The sequence below is a fragment of the Dermacentor andersoni genome, chromosome 6 (genome assembly GCF_023375885.2).
Source record: "Dermacentor andersoni chromosome 6, qqDerAnde1_hic_scaffold, whole genome shotgun sequence".
Classification (NCBI taxonomy): domain Eukaryota; kingdom Metazoa; phylum Arthropoda; class Arachnida; order Ixodida; family Ixodidae; genus Dermacentor; species Dermacentor andersoni.
In genome coordinates this window covers 18,127,621-18,152,380 of record NC_092819.1, presented here as the reverse complement: position 1 = coordinate 18,152,380, position 24,760 = coordinate 18,127,621, and the positions used below count along the sequence as shown (strand labels likewise).

The 24,760-nt window shown below is 43.9% G+C and overlaps 1 protein-coding gene across 1 annotated transcript; it reads left to right on the top strand.

Moving 5' to 3' along the window:
• Positions 1–7,339: 7,339 nt before the first annotated feature.
• Positions 7,340–24,682, top strand: LOC140218937 (uncharacterized). Its single transcript, XM_072288643.1, has 6 exons — positions 7,340–7,559; positions 13,104–13,183; positions 15,796–15,879; positions 20,728–20,760; positions 23,152–23,196; positions 24,590–24,682. Exons 1-6 carry the CDS (start codon positions 7,418–7,420, stop codon positions 24,617–24,619), a joined length of 414 nt encoding a protein of 137 aa, XP_072144744.1. The 5' UTR covers positions 7,340–7,417; the 3' UTR covers positions 24,620–24,682.
• Positions 24,683–24,760: the final 78 nt, after the last annotated feature.

Sequence of the window (24,760 nt, the reverse complement as noted above, 5' to 3'; positions counted from 1 at the left end):
TTTTTGATAGTGGTGCTCAGTACATCACCGATGAGAGTGCGTTGTGCGTGTTTTATGTCGGCGGTCAAGATTGTTGATGCCTCTCAGCTCGACACCGCGTCGCTGTTGCCGGAAGATAAGTTGGGCGTGGCCCAACTGTAGTGGGTGCGCGCGCAATAGTTACATGCCTCGCGCGGGGCGTGACCTCTGGTTTTGATTGACAGGCGAACTCGTGCTAAACTCGTACATCGCGAAACCCCCTCCGAGTTCAACTCGGGAACATGGCGGCGGCAGCAGCAGCCTGTTTCATTGCATCCAGCGGCAGCAAGCGTTAGTATGACCGTCCGGACCCGTTCACCTGCATGACCGACGGGGAGTTTCAGCGTCATTTTCGCCTGTCGAAGACATCAGTGTGACGAGCTAGGTGAAGACTCTCGTCTGCGGAGACAGCGTGGCGGGCTTCATTCGCTCACCGTCGTAGAGCAAGTCATCTGTGCCCTCCGTTTCTACGGGACTGGGAGTTTTCAGGGAAGCGTCGGCGCCGAGCGTTACATTGGACGCCATCAAACTACTGTTAGCAACTGTTAGCAACTGTGTCAGAGATGTGTCTGACGCGCTTATCGATGCGGCAGTGCGTAAGCGGTGGCTAGCTTTCCAGAATACTGCGGCGGAGCGGGCATATATAAAAGAATGCTTCCTACTTCGTGGGAACATTACGAACGTAGTCGGGTGTGTCGACGGAGCGTACGTAGGAATTAAGGCGCCTTCAATGTCAGCGTTACTGTGATTAACAGACTTTTTCGCTGGTTGATCACTTTTTGCCGATTGTTCTACTTGTCTGTCAGGGTGCCTTCCAAATGGCTCTTTCTTGGGAAAGAGGTTAATTAAGTATAAATAGATAAATGGATATCACAAATTGTGTGAAGTAACCTATGAATCCTAATCTCAGAAAGAACTTGGGGTTCTTCATTGGTGCAGTTACTAAGTATGCACGATGCTGAATTTTGGTCATGCGTAATCTATCGGCCGCACTATGAAACAGCGAGGCATTGCGCAATTTGTTGCAGCGCGAAATGTGGATGTTGCACCAAGCCGGTTGTGCCTATGCATTTGTGGCGAAATGAAAATGCATTGAGAATCTTAGTGTGTTGGCTTGCATGAAGAAAATACTTCAGATTGTTTGCTCTGTTCACTGTCGATGCATGTGCCAGAGGTTCAGTGCATCTTCTTTTTTTGGGGGGGGGCAGCGTTATTCTGGATGGATCAATTGAATATTTTCGTCTCATAATGGGGCTCTAATTCTTAAGCAGTAGAACAATGCACATCCGATACTCTGCAGAACTCTCTGTACGTGAAGATTTCATGAACCACCAAGGCAAAATTACATATCGGGAGAAATGTGGTGCAGATGCCAATGAAAAGTGGGTCTTTAACCCACCATGATAAAAATAAAAATTGCAGAGCAAATAGACCATTTGTACAGCTTTAGAGCAATGATTACACAAAACGTGATATGCCCAAGCGAGTAAACCCTTGCCGCAATGCCAAAGTAGGCTGAGCGACATGCAGCATATATTGGCATTGAACATGTCTCGTAACCGTTATTTTTATTGTAAGCCCTCGCTGTCACACCTTTCCCTCCAGCACTCCCTTTACTGAAACGTGGCACTGTCTTTCCATTGGTGTCATGATGATAATGGTAACGGCAGCAGCAAGGCTGGTTAATGCTTGCCTCTTTGATTCCTGTGAGTTTAGTGGTAAAGAATATGGCACGTGCATACATACAGCTGTGCTGCAAAATTTAACATTTGTGATTTTTTGGAGAGCTAATTTGTGTTGGGAAATTTCAAAGATGTGCACCATTGTGGCCTAATAACTAGAGCATTGGTGAGGTTGAAGACGGTGTATTGGTATAGAAGCTTGAAGTTTAATTGCACAACAATTCGACGGGACACAAAGAGAAATACACACAGCAGAATGCTTTGCTGTGTGTGTTACACTTCTTTGTGTGCCGTGGAATTGTTGTGCGATCCAACTTCAAATAGAGCATTGGGCTTCTTTGGTGCAGGACCGAGGAAGTGTGAGCTATTCGACAGCATGCCAGTGCCTTGCCACACAATTATGGAAGTCGGAAGGTTTGCAAACAAAGCTTTGCTTTCAAATCCACCTGCTCATGTAATACAAGCGCTGATTGAAAGAACCATCACACAAAAATAATGGTGAAATCAATGGCCTGTGAAAAGTAATTTGTATGTAGACACTGTTGACATAATAGGTGCCATACCGGCCTCAAAATTGTACTGCACAGAGCAGTTTGTTTCCTATGTGAAGCACAACCTCCCATTACATGCTGTGCAAATAACCAAGCTCAGTTTGTTTTGACGTGCTACACAACATTCAGTGTAATCCGTTTTTGATTCTAAAGAAGTGACAAACACCACCTCTTTTTCAAGGACGTCATGGGAATATTTGGCGAGACCTTTTTCAGCCCCTCATAATGGAAGTGTGGCCAGCCAGCTTTGCTTGGATGCCTTTATAGATTTCTGCTCCTGATCATTGTGTGCTATCAAGTTGCAGAAGTCTATGCAACTGGTGCAAGGTATTACGTGTTTCTATAGTCGGATACAACTTTAGGAGGCTGCGGAATCTGCACTTCAAGGCAGGTGAACACAAGCCTGCACCAATGGGCACGCACTCTAGACTGACATCGTGCCGCCGCACAGACTAATACTTGCTCGTTGGAGAGGGACTATTTCTTTAGACGTGTAGGCAATCGGCTGCTGCGCTTTTGTCATCTGGGTGGGGCCTCTCCTGTCTTCTGAAGTTTTATCCGACTGTAAAGGATGCTGCTTTTCATACAACACAAAAGGACAAAGTGTACAATTATTTGGCCTATGAAATGGATACATCAGAAGTGTGCTATGCAAGGGCTTAAGATGTGTGAAATATGGTACATGCAATTATAAGACAATGTTAAAGAATATGTGGTATCGAACATGCATGTAATGGCACATTTGAATCGGGGAGTGTTGCAGTCATATGCACAGTCTATAGGTGATAGCATTATTAAGCTCCTGCTGTTTCCTGTCTTCATTGTCAATTACACACACCGTTCATCTTGTGGCTAATCAACACGCACTGTATTCTTGCACATAGAAAGAACAAACAGCATGATGACGTGTATGCTGCATAGGTGTATTTTTTATTTACATGGTCCAAGAGTGGCACAGGTTTTCTTACGTTTTTGCCTATTTTGAAGGGACACCAAGTGCATGTTACAAGTCTCCTAATATGCACAGCACAATGTTTACTGCAATAATTTTATTCATGTTCTTGAATAATAAACAAAATATTAAACTGAAAGCTCCTTTATAAGGTGCCTTCTGTGGGCTCGACAGGAGAGCAGTGAGGGCACCAATACTACTGTTGCAGAGCAGCCCTCTGGACCTCTGCCACACTCTCAAGAGCACGTGCCTGGCGCTCGCCTACTGCCACCAGGCGGTTGAGTGCCTCCAGCAGCAGAATGTTTTGCTGCAAAAAGTGTATCGGAATGAATCAGCCGCATACAAACCATTATTTACAAAGAAAAATGCTCGTTGCACTATTAGTACTAAGTGCCCTTAACTGTGGAAGCCTCTAGTGTAGTATGCATAATAAAACAATGCGTTGGTACAACGTCGCTTTATTTTTCATAACTGGGGTTTTCTTTTTCAGAGCCAATTGTCATGTTGATTAGTGTGCCAGCAGCTGAGGTGGCCCTGCACCTTCACGAGTCTCTACTGTCAGCACCACAAACCTATTTTTGTTCGCTGGAAAACAAATGCCTCACCCTACAATCCCGTCTTATACGAGCTGATTGCATCCTATGCCTACAAACATCATATTTTTGTCCCAATACGCAATTTTCTACCATCCTCGGCTGTAGTTCTCTCTCCTTGACATCCATTCTGTCATGCTTATGTAATCACCTGATTTGAATTGGCAACAAGTGATCGAATACGTGCATGGCCTGCCTGCCGATTCCTTTTTTTCTTAATCTCAGCTAGCATATCAGTTGCCACGGTTTTCTACGCCGCTGTCTTCCTGCCTTAACGCTATCTCCAACAATTTTTGTTACTTCGCTTTCTGCACAGTCCTTGACATCTCAAGTTTCTTTGTTAACCTCCAGGTTTATGTCCCATATCGCATAACAGGTGGAATGCAATGATTCTAGACTTTTTTCAAGGATATCGGTAACGTGGCGATCACGATTCGGCAATGCCTTCCATGTGCTGTTCAACCCATGAAATTTTTGTCTAAGTTTCCTGCTTTATATCAGTACTTGCTATTGATATTTCACTTGGATAAAGATACTCTTCCATAAATTTTGCTGGCTTAATGTGACTCATGAATTTCTGTTATCTCACCAAGTTAGTGAAGGTTACCTTCATCTTTTCCATATTTTCGCGGGCCCACTTGCATGTAAAAGCACGAACACTCATTGGTTCTCACTCCCTTCTTTAAACTGCTGGACATTCAGTTCGTTACTTCGAAAGTGACTTAATCCGTGCACTCTTAGTATGCTAAATATGAAACAGTAGAAATATACTTATCTGCAGTTTGTCGATGTCTCCTTCACTGTGTTGGTAGCGAGATCCATCGTCGGTACCACCTCCTTTTCGCATCGCAGCTATATAGGATGTCTGCCTTTTGCCCACACTATGTAATGTTCGTGACGCTCGCAGTCACGCAGAGTGGAGGAACTCGGCGCACTCGCAGAAGCAGCACCGGACAAGTTGTTTCTTCAGCACTTCGCCGTGAACAGTAGGTGCGCGTTGCGATCTGTAAAATCGCCGAAGCTATTGGCAGTCTTACCGGGTGCACGGGAAGATTGCCCACGGAGGAACAGAACTATCCAAGAAATAATGGCCATCGTCGAGCCTGATCACTACGTCGCGCACTGCAAGCTCGTTGTACGGGTTTGTTTACACTGGGCCTCTCTGATGCTTAGCCGCCATGCTTGCCCAGTGAATGGATGTGATGACGCCACTACAGCGTTCCCTCGTGGTGTAATGCGAAGCGTACTAAATTACAAATTAGTCTAAGACGCATTCAGTGCACATCTCGTAAGTTTCAAAATGCTTCTAAACCACGTTAAAGTAACTAATAATGTTGTACTAAATGCATTTGTTTTACAACTTGCTTCTGCATGTAATGCACTGGGTGGAACGACAAACAAGTGAAAGAAGGCACGACCATGCACCGACGGTATGATCACGTGAGCCCCAGTTTGTCGACCGCCCAGAAGGCAACGCCCAAGGAATGATAGCCAGCCAGAGTGAATCTAGATAAACCAATGAAACTGGAGGCTTGTCGAAAGACAAACTGTGTCTCGGTACCATTCGTGCTTTCATCTTGGGGTGTCGCCAGAGCTCGTGAAGATCCCGAGTTTCGCCAAACTCGGCGCATCCTGCATAGCACCCCTGGACAGACCGCCCGGCCACGGCGGCCGCATTTCGACAATGGCGAAATGAAAAAAAAAAAAAAAAAAAAAAAAAAAAAAAAAAACTTTAGGTTTGGGCTTACGTTAAAGGACCCCAGGTGGTCAAAATTAATCGGAGTCCTACGCACTACGGCGTGTCTCATAATCATGTCGTGGTTTTGGCTAGTGAGACCCCAGAATTTTTTTTTTTTTTTTGGACTTGGACCTACCGCCGCAAGCTGCATGTTTTGGGCGACTATTTCTTTTTTTTCAGCGGGCGCTCATTTCACGGCAAAAGGCAGTAATTGATGCATGGCGAATGTTAAAAGTAGTCACGTGAAAGTAAAGCAACGGTTACGGAAGTTTAGATGTAATACCGAGGCCGCCCCACACACACCCACAGCGGTAGCCGCGTTCGCATGCCCGCTCATTCACAGTTGCGCCTCTAGCGGCGGGCGCTGGCTCCATGCGAAACTGAGGCGGCAGTTTCGTGACAAGAAAACAATGGAAGAGCTCTGGCCGTAGCCTGCTCCATTACGCGAGTTCTCAAGTTTCATGTAAATACTATGCCCGCGGAAATGAAAATGATCGTACTTTCTATCCAATTTTATGTTGAATGGTGCACTGTTGGCGTTTTAAAATATTCGAAAACTATTCGGAAAATGTACGTATTTTTCAATAGTGACCACTCGAATCCAAAACCGACTCAAATAGGGAGTTTTTCGATGGGTTACTCGAAGTTCCGAATGTTAGCGTACGTGTACTCATGCCTATATTTAAACCAAGGTTAACCTAGTTTGGTTGCTGGCATCATCCGATAGGCTGTAAACACTACAGCCTTTGCTTCTGTAGCCCACTCAGCAATGACAGTCACCTTAAGGAAGGCGATTGCGCGGGAATGACTCCTCTTATAGGGTTCCATGAATCTGCGCAAGTAAGCGTTCTAACATCATTTGAAAATTACAAAAGTACTGCATGCAGACTGAGTAAATTCCTGTCCTGCGAGGTCAAGATTGCTGGCGAAGTTAGCACCATGACCATCGGTGCCTGTGAACATTAAGAGACCCACTGTTAACACACGCAGCGTGTGCTGTGTCATTTGCTGCCTATTTTCAATAAATCTATTTTTCCTTCCTATGTGCAGCGTATACACACACAAAAAAATATCATGGCCAGGAAAAGTAGTCCATCATATAATGTACACACCGCTTGCGCCTATACATTTCCTGAGAGCACTGCATGACTTGCTGCATCATTGACGCGAATGGTATTTATTGGCCGGAAAGAATAGCTTTCAACAACTCAATTATTTTGCTTATAGAGGCGTACAAATCCCAGATTACAAACGCTTTTGATGAAAGCTGCAATGACATTGCATGAAATATACAAATATGAGCCCCCCCCCCCCACCAAAGAAAAAGAAGAAAGAAAGAAAGAAAGGCACGTAAAGCTAAAACGTCATCGATCTTGCGACGCCAACTCGAGTATCAAGGTACCCCATACGTCTCACGGTGCACACAGCTGCCGACGGTGATATTTCTTTTTTGTTGTTTTATTTTAAATAACAAAAAATGTTGCTTTATTTCTTGGAAGCTGCGCCCTGTCACGCCTGAACACTCTGACGGCGCTCTCCACACCTGAGATGGCCGAGTGTTGGCGACGTGCGACCATACTTCATCCACGTGCCTACCCGCAAGCTCTCTCTAATCATCGTCGGTGATGCACCTATAACCCCGTCTTAAAGCCAAGCGTACATGCCAAGCTGCGTACATAGAGAACATTGCTCACTTAACGAGACTCCGACACTTCTGTGTGCACACATCCCAACGTTCCCTCCTCCTTGTGTCCAAACAGCTGTCGCACGGCAACGATATGTAGCGGCGTCGCTCTCCGCCATTTTATTCAGACACGTCGCAGCAGAAAGAGGGGTCACGAATTGCAAGGACGTGGGAACACCGCCCGTTGAAGAGTCATACGATGAAGGCCGCCACGTTAGGCCTGGCGTTTACGCTTGCGTGTGCGATTTTGATTACAGACGCCGCGGAGCTGAGCTTCGCCGAATTCCGCAAGGGCCTTTTCAACATCAATCCTGCCAAGCTGATGCCTCAGTGCAAGAAAGGTATGCGCCAAGATGAATGCTAACTGAATGTCGAGCCATACACAGCTTTTCGGATTTCTCCTTGTGGTTTGACAGGAAGGGGCCGTATCTTGTAAGGATTGTTTTCCTACTATTCCGTTCATTTCTTATGATGCGTATCCCACCGACTTGTATTTGCAGCGCAAAACGGAACACAAAGGGGAACGACAAGCACGTTCAGCGCTGACTTCCAACTGATTTTCATTATTCGGAGAAGGAACACTTGCATTACTTGAACGTCGCAAGGGCTTTTGATGTGACCTAGAGTAATCAGTGGCTCCCTATAGTGTGGCTTCGAGAATTTTGCTTCTGTACGTTTTATCTTGTGTTTGGTGTTTTCCCTGCACTGCACATATGATGTAAGTGCTCTTTCTGCGAATAAAACCAGCTGCAAGTGAGCGCTATCGGCGTTGTGTCTCGCTTCCATTCAGGATATACCGCCAACTGTCTCAAACGTGGTCATTCCAAACTACCCCGAACTATCCCAAACGTTAACCTCATACTTACCCAAAGAGCCGCAGATCCCAACGACAGTGTGAGCGCTGCTTTGTGTGAAACGAAGCGCAGAAAGGACGAAAACTGAAATGATGTATTTACAACATATGGCCCAGGTCTACATTTTGACTCACTATAGAGGGTTCATCTCTAGATCGGCTCTGCAAAATTAAACAGTCCAGAAAGTTGAAACACCAAGGCACACCAAGGACTCAAAGAAAAAAAAATTGTGTCTCTTAAGATATCTTTTAAGAGGTGAACGGCGAAAGCCTACTCTTCCGCCTCTTTCCCTTTGCCTCTTCTGTTTCTCTTCTTTCTTTTCCTCTTTCTCTTCTTTGCATTTCCTTCTCTTCACCTCAAATCATTTCGGTAATCCCAAGTCATATACGATTCATTACGCGTCATTAGAAGTCATTAGTCATTATTAGTCATTACTACTCGTTACTAAGCATTTTAGTAATTGTAAGCAACCGTAGTCGTTGCAAGTCGTCGTTAGACATATCGGTCATTTCGTAGTCATTACAAGTCATTTCAGTCATCATTAGTCATTACTAAGCATTTTTCAATGAGAAGAAAGGGGGTTAACCAAGGGGCCCAATTTTTATTAGTCATATCATAAGAAGCCAACAAACACTGACACCAAGGACAATATAGGGGAAATTACTTGTGCTTAACAAATAAAATAAATAAACGATAATTTTAATAGAAATTAAAGTGGATGAAAAAAACAACTTGCCGCAGGTGGGAACCGAATGCGAAGGTTGTGGGTTCGGTTCCCACCTTCGGCAAGTTGTTTTTTCATCCACTTTAATGTCCATTAAAATTATCGTTTCTTTATTTCATTTATTAAGCACAAGTAATTTCCCCTATGTTGTCCTTGGTGTCAGTTTTTGTTGGCTACTAAGCATATTTAGTTAATTGTAATGAATTGTGGTCGTTACAAGTTCTGGTTAGACATATTGGTCATTTAGTAGTCATTACTAGTCATTACAAGTCATTTCAGTCATTATTAGGCATTACTGCTCACCACTAAGCATTTTTGGTCATTTGTAATCAAGTGTGGTCATTACAAGCTGTCGTTAGACATGTTGGTCATATCATGGTTATCAGTAGTCATTACAAGTAATTTAAGTCGTTATTAGTCATTCCTAGACATTTTTAGTCATTTCTAATCAATTGTAGGCGTTAAACATTGGTCATTTCATAGTCATTTCAATCATTATTAGTCATTAGTGCTCACTAGTAAGCATTTTTAGTCATTTGTAATCAATTGTGCTGATTACAAGCCGTCGTTAGACATATTGGTCATTTCGGAGTCATTACAAGTTATTAGTAGTCATTTTAGTCATTACTACTTATTACTAGACATTTCTAATCAATTGTCATTACAAGCCGTCGTTAGCCATGTTGGTCATTTCGGAGTCATTAGTAGTAATTACTTGTAATTACTAGTCATTATTAACCTCTACCAATCTCTATTATAACGTTATCGTTCACTAATTGTCACTATCAATCATTTTTCATTCTTTAATCTGTCTGCATATGGCGTGATGGCGCTTCGGCGGACACTCCAGCGGTCAGGTCTGCTGACACAAACTTCACCATGAGCCCAGAAAGGCTTTCGCCTTAAAAAGAAGCTGCATCAACAAACTGTTTCGAGCACAATACTTTCTCCTGAAAAGAAAGAAGACGAATAAGACTGACTCATAGCACGCATGCAATGGCAACAGATGCAATCGCTATCACCGTAATCGGTTCCCGATATAGAAGTCGCTTGGGCATGTTTGGAACGAAATTATAATTTCGTTCGTACGCTCGTGGCGCTATTGAGAAGATTATTCTCGCATCCCTCGAAGGGACACTGTCGGAAGAGCCTACTAAAAGTTAATTGATAAGTTGGTTATCGTGTTTAAACAATGAGCTAATCTGTAGACATATTAGGCTAGGCTGCAAGAAGTCACCGCCCATTTCGTCGAAGTATAGACACTTTGAGTCGGTTACAGGGCGCTACGGCGTTTTCATTTATCGCCGACACCGGACTCTATGGATACCAGGAAAATGAGGCGCAGTTCTCAGACAACCACCCACGCTTCATCGATCGTCTGGCTGTTACTCGTAGAGGAAGACAGTCAACAAGAGCGGACACTCCCATGGAGCCCAGCGGCCGAATTGACTGAGCGCACCAATCGGATGGGATTAACTCTTTTCGGTTTTGGGCGCGCGCGTTGTGAACGCTAATTGGCACACGCTATACGCCGGCTGCGATACTCGACGATTTTTTTTTTTTTGCTTCTGCTGCTCCATCGCGCGGGGTCTTATAGTGTGGAATCGTTTATTTAATTAAAATGATTGTGAACGTTTCTTACAAGCCTCCATCGAATCTGTGCCACGTGCAATTTCAGAAACTCAAAACGCATTGCAACTGAGGAAAATGTTTATTTGCCTCTATATAAATGCTCGTTCCGGGCTTTTTGTGCGTTCATCCAACGTTGTGGCACCAGGTAAGCAGCAGTAGTTAGCTGCTAGCTGTTTCCCAACCCCAGGCGCGGCGAGCGCACCTCAAAAGTATCCCAAAAAAGTTACGAAATTAATTACAATAATTTTGGGGGTCAGAGAATGCATCACGAACTTGTCCCAGTAAGATTCAGTACACGCGAAACTCAGTGCGGCACACAGCCGAGTTGCTTTTCGCTAACTGCGTCACAACGTCGGGCGCGGCCACTGTGCATAAAAAGTACCCCAAAAAGTAACGCAATTAGATACAGTAATGTCTCCATGGGGTGAGAGAAAGCGCCAAAACTTGTCCCGCGGTAAGATTCAGTACACGCGAAACTTCGGCCACACGGCCGAGCTAGGTGCTTTTCGCAAGCTGCGCCACAAAGTCGTGTGCGGCGAGCGTGCCCAAAAACTACCGAATTGCGTTATAATAATTATGGGGCTCGTAGAAAGCGTCGCAAACATCTCCCAGTACGAGTCATTAACTCAAATTAACCATGCCAGGACGGCCGAGCTGTTTTTCGCTAACTGCGTCGCAAGTCTCGGTTCCGTGCCGTAAAAGCCAAGATTGCTTGAAATGCGCCGCAGACTGTCAAAGTTTCTCACCTTGCCGTAGTCCGATAGCGCAGTGGTGCCATGTCGAAATGCAGAAGGAACGCAAGAATACGCCGGGAGCACAACAAACGGGCCACATCCAAAAGAGACGGGTCGCCGAACAGGCGAACTTCACATGCACAACCGGCCTCGCTGGCTTCGGTGGCCTGTCTGGTGCATGACGCATGCATCGGTCGCGCCTAGCGTGCCGTTTGCTTGTTACTAGGTAACGCAAGAAAACTGAGTCGCAAAGTATAAGTGCATTTATACGCACAACTTTTTAGTTTTAGCAAAAAAGAATTAAAAGAAATAGGACGCTGTGTGTAAGTTTATTTCACATTCTTTCTTTCCCGATGCTCGCGTCAACTAACGCATGGGATTAACACTAGCCGTGACGTGTCTCCTGTTGCCAGCTTTCACTGAGTGTCCCCTCTTGTTGAGTTTCTCTATGTGTTACTCGTCAAAGCTTTGCTGAACTCAAGATAATCACCGATGTTCGCGCTTATGTCCAGTCCGATGTTCGCAAACATGTCCAGTCACGAACAGAGCATGCGCACTTCCATCCTATCACATCTCCAACACTCTTGCCTCGTGACAAGTGACGGGAAGTGTCACTGCGAATGCTTGTCGCGTCCCTGCCAGATGCATTAGCGCTGTGCGACATGCTTTGCTATTTCAAAAGTCTTCTCCCTTGAAAGAGTGTGAGTACTATCCGGGATGGATGATTGCTGAGGCAGTTGGTGTATGAGGAAGGTTAAAGAAATGTAGCTAAAACACAAGGCAACACAGCCGAGGCACGGAGACACCCAAACGCAAGGCACAAGCCACTTTTGTCGTGTTCCATTTTCTAGAGCTACATTTATCACCGGGCACGTGTCATCGTCACCCCGAATCAGGGACATTACAGGGAGGCTTAGCCGCTCCCCCCCCCGACGGGGCGTCACTTGAGCTCGGATGGCACGGACAGCGACAATCGGAAAGGGGTGTTACGTGTAACGTTATGGACGAAGAAGGAGCAAACTGAAAAGGCGCGATTAAGAAGAAGCCAGCGACGGAACTACAACAGACTCCCGTTAAGACGAACTCAAATGGATCCTCAAAATCTGTCTTATAAGAATTTCGTCATAATAGAAGTGATCCACAAAACTCAAAAACAGCTATTCTATGTGTACACGAAGATTTACGGCTAAATATAGTAAGTGAAACCGCAGTAAAACGGAAAGGTAGATATAAAAAGATATATTTATTGGATTTGCATAATATAGAAAATATTTTTTTACGCATTCTATTATTGTAATTACTGCTCGCCCACTCTGTGTAAGCTCGTGCACTGTCAAAAAGACTGACAATTCACCCATTTTGTTCACAAAATTATGCAGATCCCGCACACTGTGGGATCTGCATACGTGAAGCTCTCATGTGCCAGCAGGAAAAATAGCGTATTACGACAAGAGACGCCGTGCAGGTTTGATCGAAAAACGCGCCCCTAGGGACCATTTTACTGGGACAGCCAAATATACTTGATTACCTTTGCAGCTACTGATCACACGTGCATGCGCAGCAGAAGGCGTCAGTGGTGGCAGCGGAAGTTCGGCTCAGCCGAATTAGGATCGCCTTATACTGAGCTCCAGAAAATTCGTGGTATACGAATCCGAGATGTGGAATGAGAGGCAGTACCCGAGAGATCGTATATAATGTGATTAATATATAAAATGTTATAACGATGTAAATAATTCCTAGTGTCCGCTTTACAAAGTAAAATTTGTTTTAAAAGATTCACCCATAAATTTGAAATTATTGGCAGTTTACAACAGAGGCTGCCTTTCCAGACACCTGCATACGCACATACATATAAATTTACATGCAGGCTACCGGCGCATACTTGCGTGTAGGTTCCTGACGACAGTTTTGTGTGGCTTCTGTTCTGTTTATTATGTGCAGTGGTGAAGAACTGCGTTGTGCGAATGATGGGCCTCATGCGCCAGTTGGACACCCTGAGCCGACACTGGGACGAACTCGCGGTAAGCTTTGCGCGCGGATTAAACGGTGACGTAGCAGGGCGAATGAAAAAAAAATCACATGAAAAAAAAAGAGAGATAAAAAAAGAAATAAAAAAAGAAAAAATCAAGCTAATGCGACAAGTCTTACTGATTGTGTTCGTACCGGTAATCTCACTGGGGAGGAACCTTCGCGCATAAGCATTCATAGAGACATGCATGGCGAAGTAGGACAGGTCGCGTGTCTTTTGCTTATAATAATGCGATATCATTCTAAGTTACATTTATTCAGATCCTATAATTTGGTTTATTATATTGTTAGGGAGAAGGGAAGGGGCCATCGAAGAATTTCAGACTGCCATTGCAATAGATCTCGTATATCCATTGGCTGGCAGTTGCACGAGGTAAAACCAGCGTCAATGATGGCACGGTAGTCATCGAAGCTTGCGGGCTCGTCTGAGCGCTCACTGTCATCCTGCCTTTCTATTGCGTCCGTATTTTTTTTTTTTCATAATCGACAAAATAATTTCTTCGTGACACGCACCGCCGCAGAGTGTTTTCAAAATTGAAGGTTGATAGTACAATGGTAATTAACCAATCAAATCTTTTTCTATAGTGGTTATCTTACGAGTTCAACGTGTTGATAAGTACTTGGAAACCTCAACGTGTAAACAGTATATGGATGCGAATGCATTGGTAAAGAGAAATATCAAGCGGGAAGGTCGGCCGGAGGAGAAGTACCCCGTCTTGATTGACACGAAGTGCAAAGGGCAAGCGCCTAGATATCTCTTTGGGAAACCTCTGAGCCTGTCCGCCCATCGTCTGGCTCGGCGTCTACAGATGAGCGCAACACCTATCAACCGAGGAACCACGTAATGTATCGGTGGAAAGTTGCCCGCAGTATGAGGAGATTCGTCATTTGTACGTTTACCTTGTAGAGGTTGCTTTCATGTGACTTTTCCTGTTCTGGAATGATTGCCATGCAGTTTTCCTTTCTAATTTCGCCATTGCTGGTTCCTAGTTCTTCCACGCGAGGAGAATAAATACATGAAATATGACACTACGTTACAGTTAACAGAACGTGTCCCACAGTGCCGCTCCCCTGACCTAAAATTTGACTAAGAAGTCAATGTTTTTTACGAGAAACAAAACGAGTGCGCGCACGTTGGCTCGACCCGTATCCCATGCGACGAGCACAAGAAGCAAGACTGTGACGTGAACCTCATAATGCCGTATGTAAAATGGCGCGTCGGGGTGGTTAATAAATTCCGCTAACATGTGGTAAAGTGTATGTAGGGCAAACGGATCGATTTATAAACGAAAGAGCTGCCTAACACGAAAGGCCGATAAAGAACCGGTTAAGATTGAACCTGTCATTGTGCTGTGAATCTTGCAAATGTGAATCAAAGCTGAGATACATGTTTGGAAATAGCAGGAATGTCATGGGCACAGAGTAGTTAGAAGCCTACTTCATCAAGGAAACGGGAAACATGTGCATCAGTAATACTTATGCAGCTTTATACGACAAGGCCTCGAGGCAATGTTGCGTGTATTCGCGGGCCTCTTTCACGCTCGGAAAAACAATTTTATGTAGTGCCTCTTGAGCAACAGAAAGCTGTATCGGGAGTTTTTCACATTGCTCTACAATTTTGTCATTGACAATTTTAATCGAATCATAATATCTGAGAAGTTAATTGATTAATTAAGACTAATTATCTAATCAGGTAGAACGAAAAAAGCAACCTGAGTATCTCCAAACGACGGTAAACAACATTACCGTGGTTCTGTACAGCTACGTGGCATCTGAATATCTTTAAATCTTGGTGCATGATAGTTGGGACAGCCTGTATGTCTAAAGTGCATTCGAATATGGCTAAATGGCTCATCCTCAACATTTCTTTAGACGTCTCCTGAACTAAAAGCGCCGACGTTATATATGTTACTAAAACATTTATAAGCACGCCTTTGCGTGCACCTTCGTGTGCAGGTATTTTTACTTTCATATATGCTAAGAAGAAATAGGATATTTTTCCAGTGTTTCCAAATTTTCCGGAAATAAAAGCTTATTTCGTGGTTTCTTTTTCCCACGACCTCAACATTTCTGGAAATTTTACATCACTGTAACCTGGCTCCATCTGATAAGCGCATATCCCGCCCACATCTAAACCGTTCGTAGCTGCAAAACAAAGCCGTGAACCTGGAATAATATAGTGCACCGTGTACTACACGACCTTTCAACTTAAATGCCAGGCCCGCCAAAGTTTACCAGCGCATCCGGTACCAAAGTTTTCCAGCGCATCCGGGAGAGACAACAAGAACGGACACTCGGTGTCCGTTCTTGTTGTGTAAGCGCTGTGATCGTGTCCGTGTCTGATGCGCTGGGAAACTTCGGTAATGCAGCCCCCAACCTGCCTAAGGTTCAACTTCGATGAACTGCGGACGTCTCTCGGAGTGTACATATTCGCTGCCATTAGATGACAACCGTATTGCGACAACACAACTTTGGCATGAGCCACTACGGGTGCCTCAGACGAAAAAGAAAAGAAAGAACAACGCTTGTAGTAGAGACACGTCAACATGCTCTGACAGCGAGACAATGACTTCAGGGACAAGAATGATGTGCGCATTTCTTGCAGCAACTGCCGTGCGTGAAAGAGGCACTGATGGGAAAATTCCCGGACTACTCTGTAGAATGCAGCAGATCGGGGAAGTTCGGAAAGGTGAGTCATGAGACTTGTCACAGTCCTTAGGAAGGAAGAACTCCACGTAACTATGACGGGATATTGCGCCAAGCAAAGGAGTTCGTTCAGCCGGTACGAAAACTTTGCGAGAACTTCGGTAAATCAAACCCGGTACCGTCGCCAGACGAAAAGAATCGCCACGTCAGCTTCACCATCAATAAGGCTGAGCTATTTCGTGAAACTACCTCACCTTGCAGATTTCCGCAGAATTCATTTTGCGCTGGCCAATATGTGCGCGGGAAGTCTGCCGTTTAATTTGTAAACATAGCTGGAACCGAAAATAATCAAGAAAACAACCATGTGGTGTATTATTTTTGGCCAGACCAGCGAAAAAAACAACGCTCATACTGAAAAAAAAATATCGAGGAGATCAACAACAAAACCAGCATTTTGATTGGTTACCGTTTAATCTGTGCTCCCTTTTTCAATGTTGCAAGCTCACTCGCGAATCTCATCTTAGCGCAGTAGGCGCCTCCTGCTTTATCGACCTGAACTACTCTCACACATCAAAGGGTATACGGTGCTTGCGTTCCTTGCTTGCCGGTGAGCCTTAAATATGCAATCGTTCGGCTACAATATGTTATAAGTGCTCGCGATGTGACGGCGTACAGGCAAATTCGAACGTGAAACAAGTCATTCACTGAATAAAACACGGCATACTTGCTCGACATTGCAGAATCACAGTCCGATTTCCTGCGGCGCTGTTTCTTTGCTCAGTTACACTAAGAAGTTCAAATGCGTGTAATAAAGCGACGCACTTTGAACCGTTACCCGCATACAACTTATGGCATGGACCCCATTTTGTGAAAATTTGAACTCGGTGGCTTGTATAACGCTGACTACAATCACTCACGTGTACACATTCAAATTTGCCCGCATGTCAAACCTCCCTCAATTTGCATGAAATGCGGAATCGATGCCGTTCTCGCAGAACAGCGAGCCAGTACTGCACGCGCTTCGTGTAGCGCCTGAAGATAGGGAGAACAGGAGAGTCCAGTAATTATCTGCAAAAGCATGGTTGATTCCAGAAACTTTAAAATTTCCTACTAGCCTGCCCTCCATTTCCACTAAATAAGAACTCGGTTTCACTTGCAGTTCTCCCAGGATAGCAAAAATTGCTGATAGTGGCGTACAACGCTTTTCGGCATTTGCATAAGTAATTCACTGCAACGGCCATAATTTAACTACACACATTTAACTTTTGCATGCACATCAGCCGCGTGTAATGTTGCCCCGATTTTCACGGAACTTGAACTCGGTGGCAGTGACTGTTCTCCCAGGAGCGGTTCGTAGAACACACTCTGGAACGCTTGCATAAATAGCTTTCTTCAAAGGCTGCAGTTAACCTATACAGTTTAAACTGTATCCCATCACCTAACCCAAATCATGCCCCCAACCCCTTCATACTATATTGAATCTCAGTTACACGCTTAATTCTGTCAGGACCCAGAAAAAAAAAGCAGATACACGCTTTATACCACTCCAGTAAAACAAAAAAGAATGCTGTAATAGAGTAATCATTAACAAAGCCTGTAATTAACCTACACACTTAAAGCTTTCGGCACACCCCACGCATAGCATGGCCCCCTTTCTTTATATAAAAATAATATTGCTCCTGTTCTTGGTTCTTGCAGATCAGCGGAAAAACTCTGTAGGCGTTTCATAAACACCTCTGAACCGGCAGAAAATGAGGGGTTGGCAATTTTCATTAAGTTCCTAATTACTTACACACTTAAAAATTTACCTGCATGTTACCTCTAACATTGTCCACATTTCTTCAAAATATAAAATCGGTGAAGGATCTAGTTATTATTTGACACGGTGAAAACACGCTCAAACACGATCAAAGGCCAAAGCCTTTGATCGTGTTCCCCACTCTAGATTAATAGCCAAATTATCATCATTACATTTAGACAGCCTTACAATATCGTGGATAAGGAACTTCCTCACATCCCGCAAACAGTTTACGCTTACTGACAATCATTCTTCTTCCTTGGCCGATGTGTCATCTGGTGTACCTCAAGGTAGGGTGCTGGGTCAGCTAGCTATTGTTTCTCATCTACATAAATGATTTGCCATCCGCATAACATCAGCAATTAGATTATTTGCTGACGATTGCGTAGTTTATCGCCAAATTAAGACACCCGACGACCACACAGCTCTTCAAAAAGATCTGGATAAGATTACAAACTGGTGCACGCTATGGCAAATGTCACTAAATACAGAAAAATGCAAATTAATGACTGTCAGACGAAAGAAAACTAACTCTCTTTACACTTACTCGCTTAATAACAGTGCTGTCACCTGTCACTCCCTTGTACAAATATCTCGGTATTCATATTACAACAAACTTATCATGGAAGGCGCATATAAAACATGTTACAGCAAAAGCATCTAGCACACTTGGTTACCTAGAAAGGAAACCTACGTGAAGCCCCTTCAGCCACTCGTGAAATAGCGTACAGAAGCTTTGTTCGTCCTCATCTCGAATTCGCTTCCGCCATCTGGTCGCCACATTAGGAATATTTAATAAATTCTCTCGAATCTGTTCAAAACCGTGCCGCGCGTTTCATCGCGAAAGATTACAGTAGGCATTCTAGCGTAACTGCTATAAAGAAATCACTATCACTCCCATCTCTTGAATCTAGAAGGACGATAGCTCTGCTTTGCTTACTGCACAAAATCACTCACAGTCAACACGCAACTACATTACCCCTTTCCACCCGCCGTGGTTGCTCAGTGGCTATGGTGTTGGGCTGCTGAGCACGAGGTCGCGGGATCGAATCCCGGCCACGGCGGCCGCATTTCGATGGGGGCGAAATGCGAAAACACCCGTGTACTTAGATTTAGGTGCACGTTAAAGAACCCCAGGTGGTCGAAATTTCCGGAGTCCTCCACTACGGCGTGCCTCATAATCAGAAAGTGGTTTTGGCACGTAAAACCCCATAATTTATTTTTTTTACCCCTTTCCCGCCCATTTCGCACATCTCGCCGCTTATATAACGCACACAGTTTCACACGTGTTTTTGGCCACACAAATGCATTTAACAAATCTGCATTGCCTCTGGCAATAGCAGCTTGGAACGCTCTTCCAAGCCACATTGTTGAAATTAATAATCTGGACACGTTTAGAGAAACATTAAAAAAATTGATTCCGTAGTTATGCCCACACGCTTCATTTGTACCATGTGACTTGACTGTCATTCTCTATCCTTGCAAGCAGTTTATAAATATACATGCGTTTGCAGTTCTTTGCAGGAGTTCGATGAGCCATGCGCGTTTCTGATCGTCCAGAGTGTTGTTGTTGTTCTTCGTTTGCATGATGTTGTTCGGCGTCTTTCGATTCAATTTTTTTTTTTCAATTGTTTGATTTGTTGTTAGCTACGTTTTTTGCTCCTGTTTTCGCTACCTGTTGTTTCTCTTACCCCCCTCACGCAATACTCCAGTTGGAGCCTGTGAGGTATGTGTATAAGATAAATAAATAAATAAATAAATAAATAAATAAATAAATAAATAAATAAATAAATAAATAAATAAACATAATGTCTGCGATGGGTTCAATACAAGAGAGGATGCTCACAGGAAGATGGAGGATTGAAGTGGTTAACAGTGTAAGAACATCGGAATGTCCCTGAAGCTAACGTTTCGACAAGGGCACATATTTTCGTCAGGGCAGAGACTGAGTTGCACTAGCAGCTTCGTTGTAAAACAAGGGTGACAGCAACAAAAGGCGCCCGTGCGATGGACATCGCTAGCCTGTTACCAATCTTCTAGCTCGGGCCAACTCCAATTCCCCTATTCGAATACGCGAGAAAAGCAGAAACGCTCTCGTCAGGGGACAGCATAGTCGCTTTGAACGAAATGACAAAAGTGTTTATAAAATTGTGGTATCGCTTTTTTTTTATTTCTGTGTTACGGTGTTGTAGACTCGATGCTTCAGTTTTTCGTAATATTGCGATTTTCAAAAATCTTGGTAAAAAAATTGACAGCCAAAACAAAAAATCTTGGGCCTCACGCACAAAGAGTTTCATTCGCAAGAGCTCTTTGCCAGTTGCCGGATGCATTCGCTAATATTATGTCCAGCATCTAGGCTGACTGGAGCGCTGGAATTTTCTCTTAAGAATAATTCTAGCTTAAGAGCTTTCTGTAAACACGGGCCCTGTTTCCTACAGCCGTTAAAGTTTACCTTTTTCATTTAAGTGCAAAAAATGTATTCTAACTTGCGGGGCACTGAATGCAGAGAAAAATGATTGCTGCGTTCTCACACACTTAGCCAGGTGCTTCAGAATTAAAGTTTCCTTTTAAAGCCAGCCGCGAGGAAAACGTGGCATATTATTCAAGAATTACATGAACTCGTAAACAATTGTATCAGAAACGCTCTGAATCAAGAGCGCCCAGAAGCACTATTTCATCTGGGGGTATAATTGCTTAGTTGCTTATTCCATATTTAAATATATTATGGAGGGTTCTAGCAATATGCATGCGACCCATCAAGGTGAAAATACTCTGATAAAGAGCACATGGGAAATCTTGAAGGGGGAGATAAATGTCGGGCAATCAGGAACTCCCACAAATGGAGTTGTGAGCGCTTAATTCTTATTTTCAACACACACACACACAACAAACACACACAAGCGCGCGCGCACACGCACACACACACACACACACACACACACACACACACACACACACACACACACACACACACACACACACACACACACACACACACACACACACACACACACACACACACACACACATGTATAGTTAAAATTTTGTGACAGAGATCTGCATGGACGCACGTCTTCTATTTCTCTTCTCCAGAGCTTGGACTGCTTCAGAAACCCAGCGACTTTGGTGAGACAAAAAAATTTTCGTGAAAGTCATATAGCCTAATTTTTTATATTCACATGTCATCCCGCAAGGTTCAAAAAAGAAGAAACGTAATTTTATTAATGAGACTTTACGTGCAAAAGCGAGTGCTATTGTCATCTTGACGATATTGTCGCTGGATTTGCTAGATTTAGTGACTTGTCTATTTATCGACAATTTTTTTTAATTTAATGGCTGACGACTTCTTTTATCAGCATGACAGAACAATTGGCGACATTTTACCGACTACAAAGTTAGCTAAAGCTGCTTCGAAGATAGCAGAACGTACTTTACCATTCAACGCTACAAGTAAGCGGCCGAATTTGGCTGCACGGCGCGTGTGCTCAGCGACCATGACGAAACAACAGTTTCCTTCGCATCGGTAAGTCTTCACAGGCTTCGCATTGTGCTTATAAAAAAACTGATTTAAGGTTTGTTACGCGCAACCGATTTGAGCGGATCTTAACGCTGCGGGTTGTGCGCTTTCACTAAGTACGTTCAATTGGTGAACGTTGGCGAGCGTAGCCGCAGAATAAATTGAAATACCTCGGCAACACTCATTGCAATGAATTTTATGGTGAGATTTAGAACTCGGAAGCTGAACGATAAGACTGTAGGAAGGTGTATATATATCGGAGTGGCTGGGCTCGTTCACGCAGACCTGGACGCACCGCTTCCGTATCCCACGGTTTTCGAACAAATCAGCGCTGCACGGAGCTTCCAGGCGAATCAAGGCGCGAAAGCGCAGTGTTTGACCTGTATTTACAAAGACCACGTAATTACTTGTGATCACCGTTGTGTTAACAACGTCCGACTAAGCGCATGCATCAGAATTTAGTTCTCTTTTCACGAGCGCCGAGAACGACAAAATTTGCAGGGCTAATTGTGGGCGAAGTATATTTTCATGCTAAAATTACTCGCGTTTCTTTAATTGTAGCAGGATGTGAGACCGGGCTAGTTGGTATTCCATGCTGAGGTGACTAGCGCAAGAGTGGACACGGGACACTAAGAAGGCGACAAGGTCAAGCGCATGTCCTTGTCGCCTTTTTAGTGCCCCGTGTCCACTCTTGCGCTAGTCACTTCAGCATTTTTAATTGGGCTGGATTTGCAGCCATTAAATTTGAAGATAAACGCGGAATGCTCACTGCATCAATCCTTGTTTTGTAAGTATATTAGTAAATTAAACGTCGTCTACATCCTGCTGGTAAACTTACCGTGAATTGCTTATGCACTTGCACGGACACTAGAAAAACGTGAAACACTTGACTAGAAAATTTGCGCTAACTTTACTCATATTAGTGTTGCCGAATTCTTGCAGAGCGCCTCGCTAAAGCAATATAAAGAAGTCGCTAAATTTCCGCAAAATTTTGCTTCAATGTCGCTAGTGTTATCGCTAAAACTGTCAAACAAACTTTAAATACCGTGGGTGTCTTGAACCTTATTAATAACGCCTCCGTTATTTAAAATTCTTCCTACAGTTTAGGAACAATTTTAGCGACTTTGAAGCAAAATAAAGAGGAAATTTAGCCACTCCTTTGTCTCGCTTTAGCGACACGATCCGAAAAGATTTTGCAACACTGAAAGCGACAGTATGGCTCCCAAGTACGCCGCATTACGGAAGGATTGGGGGGGGGGGGGGAGTGGGAGGGGGGTGATGATCTCCGTATCGGCGCAGGCCATCTGGCGCTGCCATCTGACGAAAACCAGTAAACGAGCGCCTTTGCGTCCCGCCATCACTGGAAAGAATGCGGATCAGAAATGCAGATAGAAATGCATAATGCACTTGTATAGCTTGAAATGAAGATATAAATTGCAGACTCAATTAAAGAGAGCGTGTTGTCAGTAGAAATTGAACTCGTATGCAGCTTCGGCACGTTGCATGCAGTACGCGCCGTGTTCCGTGGATATTGCGCTCGTAACTCGGTGTGAATACAACGATGGTTTTTATTCGATTCTATCTTATCATTTACCAGCACCAAGATTTAACCAATATCTACGTGCCGACGGGTCTCTAACGGCTTGTTTATGGGCGGGCTAAATAATTAGTGTAGAACGGAGGCGTTGTGTCCACAGCAGCAGAAGACAAAGCCATAACCAGCGTTGTCTCCTGCTATGGTGATGCATATAGAATATCAGCGATCAGCTTTCTTAAAGACGAAGATGCATACGAAGGTAATGTACTGCAGTTCACTTCTATATAGGTTAGACATGTTGGTAGGCTAGTTGGTTAGGATTCACGATAAAATGCGTCAGCGCAACTGAACGAGGACGTAGCTGTCTCTGTGTGTCTGCTTCTTTCTATTGCTATACTTTCACTGGTATAGTAATTGCCGGCATCTTGTACTCATGACGCACCACCAATTCTCGATTTTCTAGGCCGTTCTGGGACACGAGAACAGCACTCAAGTGCAGGACGCTTTCGTAAGCACCTTTACAAACTGTTACTAAATGCCAATTCATTTTTACAGCGTACAAATGTTCTTTTCTGGTAGTATATATGTAGTATGGAATTCTAGGCTATTTTATTATATTTTATTATCGCGATTTTTGTTCTGGCCAAGAATAATGCGGCAAGTATTTGGCTTTTTGCGCTTCATCAGCCACTAGAAGCGTGCTCCGCCTACTTCATCGCCAGAGTCGGCCGGTCGTGAGGGATGGATGATAAGAAAGAAACAGAGGCGAGCGAGCAGAACTGCTATATTATATCGATGCTGACGTTCTCCGTCACTTAGCGAATTCCATCGGATAACAACAAAACTTCTTTTTGTGTGCTCCAAGTACTGGGGGTGAATTCACAAAGCCTTTATTTCGTAAATCGCCTTGCCATTAACCTGCCGCCTTCACTAATACTATGTCCAGCATCAGAATCGGCCGTAATTTCTCTTACAAACAATTCTAGCGCAAGAGCCTTTTTCCAAAAACGGGCCCTGATGTTACCAAAAGACGATTTGGTATGAACTCATACACCGACGAAAGTTACATCCACTGTTCATTCAAAATAACTTAATTGAAGCGATTAAATACGTGCGATGACAGAGCTGCTTTGAAAGTGAGAGAACGTCATTGGCACACGGAATTACGTCAGCGCTCCGAAAACCACTTAGCCTCACCATAGTGATGTATTACGCGTGGCTTCATTACTATGGTCGCTCGCTGCTTAGTCAAATGTCAAAATGAAGAAATATACCATGTTTGCTTTGAACATATCGTATACATTTAAATAGTCTGCTCGTTTAACTCGTTTGGAAATGAAGACTTTTGTTCTTTAACATACGTTAACACCTAACACTCTGACGAAGAGCCTTTAATCTATACGAGTTCATTCTTTTCTTTTCCTTTTTATTCTATTTTGCGTTTTCAGTAATTCATATAAATCGTTCAGTCGGACCTACTTGTGCAACTGCGGTCTCAGTATTCCCGTTGGATCTGTACATGCCGGCATTAGAATGCGAGTGCTCAAAATGCAATTAACTGTTCAGGAGTAAACAGTAAATTTTAGAGGTTTGCAATTGTGAACTGATTCCGTGATTTCTTGGTGTAAACTGCACAAAATGAAAAGCTGTACCCAGCGTGAATGCACGTAATTTTTCAGGCTACGACATCTGCCAGCATTTAGTGCTGGGATTTCAGCATTGTGTAAGTAATACGACGCTGACGATGCTTTGCTTTAGTTTTGTTCCTTGTTGGCCTGTCGTGTTCTGTAAGTAAAAAGAGTTTTCAATGGTGTCGCAAATTAAAACTTGATCTCCCGCAAACATATACGACTGGTATAGTTCTGCTGCATTATTGATGCGTCTCCATTGTTTCGTTTCAGCAATGCGTGTGGGAAAATGCAAAGGAGTGACATCTGCCAAGCTGAGCCTTGGGCGGAAAGTTTGCGAATAAAAAAAAAAAAAATCAAGCACTATGCCATGTTAGCGTGTGCCGTTTTTACAGCCCAAGAAGCAAGAGGGGATCTCATTCATTCCCTACAAAACCATATGGA

Coding starts and splice junctions, on each gene's coding strand:
- LOC140218937 (XM_072288643.1), top strand. CDS start 7,418: ATGAAGGCCGCCACGTTAGGCCTGGCGTTTACGCTTGCGTGTGCGATT. Junction 7,560..13,103: donor GATGCCTCAGTGCAAGAAAG/GTATGCGCCAAG, acceptor TATTATGTGCAG/TGGTGAAGAACTGCGTTGTG. Junction 13,184..15,795: donor GACACTGGGACGAACTCGCG/GTAAGCTTTGCG, acceptor CATTTCTTGCAG/CAACTGCCGTGCGTGAAAGA.